The sequence below is a fragment of the Oncorhynchus tshawytscha genome, linkage group LG08 (assembly GCF_018296145.1).
Source record: "Oncorhynchus tshawytscha isolate Ot180627B linkage group LG08, Otsh_v2.0, whole genome shotgun sequence".
NCBI classification, from domain to species: Eukaryota; Metazoa; Chordata; class Actinopteri; order Salmoniformes; family Salmonidae; genus Oncorhynchus; species Oncorhynchus tshawytscha.
The window spans coordinates 52,819,225-52,825,397 of NC_056436.1; the positions used below are offsets into that span (position 1 = coordinate 52,819,225).

Genomic DNA, 6,173 nt, shown 5'->3' on the forward strand with positions numbered 1-6,173 from the left:
AATTACATGACCCTCTTCTGGATTAGATTTTTTTTTTTTTTTTAACTAAACCTTCCCCTTCACTGAAATTGAAAAAGCATGACCGCTCCCCATTTTCCTCCAGTTCCAGATCTATAAAAGATACTATGCATGTCAATTTTGTTTTTTGCATTTTAGCTAGCCCTAAGCCTTTATCTAACCTTAATGCAATTCTCCTAACCTTCTACGTTAATTCTCCTAAACTGCAAGCTATCCTAACCTGCTACGTAAGGTCAATTTTGACATAAACTGATCTCTACAGTTCGTCAAAACCCATGAGCTAGCCTATACTGCCCTCTGCTGCATATACAACATACTAAAATGATCTGTCTTATTTATGTACAGTTGGAAATGTAGCCTTGATGTAGGCATTTTCCTTGTTCCTGGATTAAAAGTGCACTAAACATTTTTACATTCCCCTACTCCTTATGGAATAACATTATTTTGGACCATATACAGTCTGGTTTACAAGTTGCAATGAATTTAGCCCCTAAAATGCATCGCAACCAATAGTGGACACTGCTCCATGCTTTGATTGTTCAAGAAAAAATGTATCATGATTACAGGTTGATATTGACTTCCGTCATAGAAATGGCACTCCACTGCACCACAATGACAACGAGAGCCACTATTTTAATACAGGCACAGAAACAGCAGCTGGACAATATTATATCAGCTAGTTCAGTGAGGACTGCTTGCGAGTGGCATATGATCCCCTCAGTATAGCAGAGCCATGCTCAAAAGAGGGGGCAATATGACAGAGGCAACAGAGAATCCGTTCGCTTCGCTGCATTATTCCAATGTTTACCTCACCATACTGGCACTGTTCTGCTTCAAGCTCTTTATTAAGATAAGCCTCAACTGCCTCTCCTACTTTTACATCATCAGAGGGAACCGCAAGGAGGCAGCCAGGATATCTGCAGAGTTCTATGATTTTGGTCAAGGACACAGTGAGTACACACATCTCTCTATTACATTGATCCATTGTCCCCCAAAAATTGGAACATTGGAATACTGACTATATTCATATGATTATGCTATTTATATTTGCCATTGCATTTTGCCTTGTAACCTGAAGAGTTCATATTTAGGAAGAGATTAACTGATGGAATGGAAGGGTCTCTTGTTTTATGATTAGGCTACACACTGAATACTGAGAATAACGCATATACTCACTTTATTGACCTTAACATGAAAAGTACCTGAAACGTGTCTGTGTATACACAGTACATACTGGTCAGTTCAATTTCTACCCTGCTGTATTAATAGAACGGGACCACGCGGTGCCTCACCACCCCCTTGCCCTAGTTTCCATTCCTGACTGTCGTGTACTATTGCTCCCGAAAACCCTTCTCCTTATGCAGGGTTTTCAGCGGTTACATCCGCCCCAATTTGGCTCCATGAGAACTACAATTCCGACGCTGTCTTTTAACGTTAAAAAAAAGTCAATAATCATCGCTTCAAAACAGTTTTCGAAATCAGCGAGCAATTATCTTTCAAATAAAAAAGTCATACTTACTGTAGAAGTTGTGCACAGATCCGCAAGCTGTGTGGTCTTCCAGTTGACCAACTACATTTCCTCCCTGTTACGCTTACACACAGGTGTTCAGAGCACGCTAGATAGCTAACTAGAACAGATGGCCGTCTATGTCTTCCATCTGGCTTCCGTAAACAAGTGATGTAACATGGAGATATGGCTGTGTGGGAACACTAACCCTAACCAAAAAATAAATAAATAACACTAACCCTAACCCTATGAAGGTATTTAGAAATGTAACCTTTTGTCTTTAGAAAATTATTTCGCGCTGATATGAAAGATTTTATTTATTATTTATTTTACTGGGCAAGACAGTTAAGAACAAAATCTTATTTTACAGTGACAGCCTACCCCGGCCAAATCCAGACAGTTCTTGGCCAATTTCGCAACGCCCTATGGGACTCCCAAATCACAGCTGGATGTGATTCAGCCTGGATTTGAACCAGGGACTGTAGTGACACCTCTTGCAGTGCCTTAGACCGCTGCGCCACTTGGGAGCCCAAGATATATTCCTTATGTTTCCAAAAACGTACCACAAGTGTTGCGTGTTAATGTTTAGAGCAAGCTTCAAGGCTCTTAACAAAACTCCCCCAGTCAGAAGATACTATCGTCAATAGGCGCTAAAGCAGTTAGCGTCTACGAATAAGGTATGTGTACTGTAGACAGACCTGCAGACCAAAACAACACTCACTCACACTTCTCAGTGTCAGTGACAGACAGTGTGCCAACATGCTTGGTCCATGGAAAGGGAGCACCAATGCAGCAAACAGCAACACAAAGTAAAATATTGTTGTGCGTCATTAAAGGTCAGTGATGTAGTTCACAGAACAAGTTTTGTTTCTGACTTACAGTGGCTTGGTCTTTGATTGCTACATCAAGCAGGTTATTTCAAGATAACTTGAACCGAGAGTCAAGCGATTTTACGGCTATTCCCAGTGTAGACATATTGGCTCAGTATATATTCATCCCACGATTGGACTGCATGGAACTTTAGTACTTTACCTCAAACTAAGAGAAATAGAATACAACATTTTCAGCAGTGTTATAGATCTGTGATATGGAGGGAGGCAACAATGATGACGCAGTCTGGAACACATCTGGCGTTATTCTGTATATTGACCCAGGTGTATGCATTTGCCCAGTGAAATGGAATCATTCATCAAAACTGTAAGACTGTAAGTTGTTATGAGTGACATAAGCATTTATGTTTGCTGCAGGGTCCTGGGCAGACCGCTCACCCTTACATGATGCTGCATGCCAAGGTCGTCTCTTCGCCCTGAGGAATCTCCTTTTACAGGTGAGCCAAAGGTAATCCAATTCAGTTCAGTGTGTGCACCCACTTACCTTCTGCAATGTACTATGGTCGTGTTCTGCTGCTCCCACAGGGCCACAATGTAAATGTAGTCACTATAGACCATGTGAGTCCTCTCCACGAGGCCTGCTTTGGAGACCATGTAGCATGTGCCAGAGCTCTGATCGCTGCAGGAGCCAATGTGAGTCACTGAAGAAGTTACAGTTATAATCAAGAATACTATATTTTTTATGAAACAATAATAATTATTAGTAAATAATGAATTAAGAAATGTGTCAATAAGGCTTCTGAAAATACTTCTTGTTCTCTGTAACTTGTTATTTTTCCTCTGCCCCAAAATGGTGCTATGTTATTCAGCTGAGCGGTCAGAGTTAACATGAGACTCTGTGCAGGTGAACATCACCACCATTGACGGGGTAACTCCCCTGTTCAACGCGTGCTCAGTGGGTAGTGTATCATGTGCAGAGGTCCTCCTGGAGAACGGGGCCAAACCCGAGGCGCTGGTATTTCAGCCCTCGCCCATTCATGAAGCCAGCAGTAAAGGTATGCTCAGTACCTGTATCACTCCAACATCCTTATCTTAATTAATCGAGTACAAACCTTGAAGTATGCTTCACGGACCTTTGGGCTGTATTCTAAATTGGGATTGAGGCAAATACATTAAACTTAAACATCTGAATCAAAATGTCACCGATCAGAGTACAATATTTGATGTAACAGTGCATGTTTGAGACACACAAACATAATTCAAGTCAGAGTATGTCCCATAATGCTTAGAGGATATTACGGGTGCAGAAATAATTAGCTAAGACACCCACCGCAGTAATCGGAAAGACGATCCTAATGACTCCCATGTATGTGCCCATTGTGGGCAGGCAGCAGTGAGTGTGTGGAGACTCTAGTCAGATGGGGAGCAGATGTGGACTTTGAAATTCCTCACCTGGGAACGCCCCTCTACACCGCCTGTGTCTCTCAGGAGATAGAGTGTGTCCGGAGGCTGCTGAGGGAAGGTGAGGCACGTGCACCTCTTCTCTGCCAAAGCACCATAGCATGATGAGAGGAGGAGTGAAAACTAGTGGTAAGATTATTACTGTCTCCCAAAGTAGTGAAATGTACAGTACATGTATAACACTCTCACTATGCAGTAGTAGCTTGGCCTTGGTGGGATAGCTCGGAGCATCTGCTCTTTTCTACACCACTAATATGTTGCACCCACCTGCATAAAAGTGTACACAAGTCTAAATACATCATGTTATACCAGCGATAGAGTACTCAAATCCTGTAACTGAATGACCAAGGACTATTAAATGTGTATTAAATCCATAGTATGCTTATCTTGGTTTCCCTCCACACAGGAGCAAATGTACAGAAAGGTATATATATGGAATCTCCCTTACATGCTGCTGCTGAAAAGGACTGCACAGCCATTGTTAAGCTGCTGTTGGACTTTGGGGCAGATATCAACGCCAGGAACATGGAGTTCCAGAGACCTGTGGAGGCCGCTCCCCCCAGCAGCCTGACAGAGGGGTTCCTTTTGGTCTATGAGGGTAAGTTCTATAGTCTTATCCAGTCATCTTTTGAAATCCATAAATTCCTATATCCAAAGTCTCGTAGTGTTTTTGCTTCTTTCCCCAAGTCCAACTAGCTTTCCATTATATTATTTAAACAAAACCATCATGATATGGTTTTTCCTTTTTTCAGCCACGCCCCAACCACTGAGTCAGCTGTGTCGCCAGCGCATCCGTGACTGTGTGGGCCGTGACAGGTTTCACCTCATCAACCATCTACCCCTGCCCAATACCCTCAAGAACTACCTCCAGTACAGATGATAACCAGAGAACGTCACAATTTCATACTCTGTGGTGGTGGCTTCTTCCATATGTCAATCATTCATGGGAACTCAACAGCCTGCAATGGTTGAAGGAGCACTTTTGACACAACTGGCACTTTAAGGAATGAAATACATACTTGATTTAGCTTATACTTGATTTGAGTGTGGTTCACAAGATCAAATGCTCAAATTTGGGATTGGAGCAATGACCAACAACCATGGTTTGCTATGAACATTTTCAAGGGAGAGATTCATGTAAATCCAGAGCTCAATTGTAAAACACACTTAGACAATGAGTGCCTCTTTTCACTATTTAGTCAATAAAAATGGCTGGCACATATGCTCATACATGTACAATAGCACAATTTAAAGTGCATGTGTATTATGGAAACATTTGCTTAATTTTGATTATTACACTATAGTGGTTTATCACCTTGTTCTATGATTTACGTTAGACCTATGCATCGGCAAAACTTGAAATTCACCAAAACCCTTACCATTATGGAGAACAATTCACTCATGCATTCATATCCTCCAAAATATAGATATACATTTGCTTGCTTGGTGTGTTTTAATATGTGCAATATCATTGTCTGAGCTGCGAGCTATTATCTTATTAAAATGCTTTGAATTCAAGGTTACAGTTTGCATTTCGCAAGTCTTTCAAAAGCAAGCTGCTTTCAGTACGTGGCAACACTTTCCATTCCCAGTGGGTTGAAACAATGTACCTTCCCGTGAAAACATTCACTTTCCCGAGAGAAAGGAGAAGTAGGGCCGTTGCCATAGAACTGTTGATCAACGTGAAATGTATCATATCATATGGGCTAGTAAGCGGGTTAACTTAGCTAGCTCGTTTACCAAAACAAGACTCAGTATTTTATAGCAACAACTTTAGCTAAATACTGAATAGGAAAAGTAACAGCAACAGTAAATAATATTTTTGTGTCATGTCATAAGCATGTGGCTGGTTTATAGATGCTACAGCTGATTGGCTAGCTAACAATGACTTATGCATAGCCTACCGAAAAAGATAGAATTGCCACGAGAAGTTCTCAAGTGGCTGCAAGGCATGGATTTGTCATTTCCTCCAAAGAATATGCTCAAGTGAGTGTACATTTAGTTGCATTTTTTTTCCCACAGACATTTTACAGTAAGGTCTTCACGGTAGGCTTTCCTTCAATTCTACTCACTTTTCCTTTTTTAGAGTCATGTTAATCATCCATCGGGAGAAAAGTCGTATGTTTCAGGGTGATTGAGGTGCATCAGACAGACACTCGCTGATTACAAATGAAAAGGCCAGGAGATGCAGCCGTTTGGTGTGTATTTGTGAGAGATAGCTCTGACTTGCCTCTGACACGATAGCTCTAATAAAAGTACCTCTACACCTCTATGAACTAATTAAAGCACATCCGTTCTTAATAACTATCATGGAAGGTATTATCTAGTTATTCACTAGTCCATTACACTTACAGTAA

The 6,173-nt window shown here is 41.3% G+C and overlaps 1 protein-coding gene across 1 annotated transcript; it reads left to right on the plus strand.

Annotated features, from left to right (window-relative positions):
- The first annotated feature begins 674 nt into the window (after window positions 1-674).
- Window positions 675-5,334, plus strand: LOC112256332 (ankyrin repeat and SOCS box protein 5). The gene is made up of 7 exons (XM_024429504.2): window positions 675-968; window positions 2,773-2,852; window positions 2,941-3,048; window positions 3,260-3,410; window positions 3,743-3,877; window positions 4,223-4,414; window positions 4,569-5,334. The coding sequence occupies exons 1-7, from the start codon at window positions 752-754 to the stop codon at window positions 4,694-4,696; spliced, it is 1,011 nt and encodes a 336-aa protein (XP_024285272.1). The 5' UTR covers window positions 675-751; the 3' UTR covers window positions 4,697-5,334.
- The last annotated feature ends 839 nt before the right edge of the window (window positions 5,335-6,173 follow it).

Bases quoted from the DNA above. Each gene is read 5' to 3' on its own strand.
- LOC112256332 (XM_024429504.2), top strand. From the start codon at position 752: ATGCTCAAAAGAGGGGGCAATATGACAGAGGCAACAGAGAATCCGTTC. The intron at 2,853-2,940 runs GTGAGCCAAAGG...CTGCTCCCACAG, and splicing joins TGAGGAATCTCCTTTTACAG to GGCCACAATGTAAATGTAGT. The intron at 3,878-4,222 runs GTGAGGCACGTG...CCCTCCACACAG, and splicing joins CCGGAGGCTGCTGAGGGAAG to GAGCAAATGTACAGAAAGGT.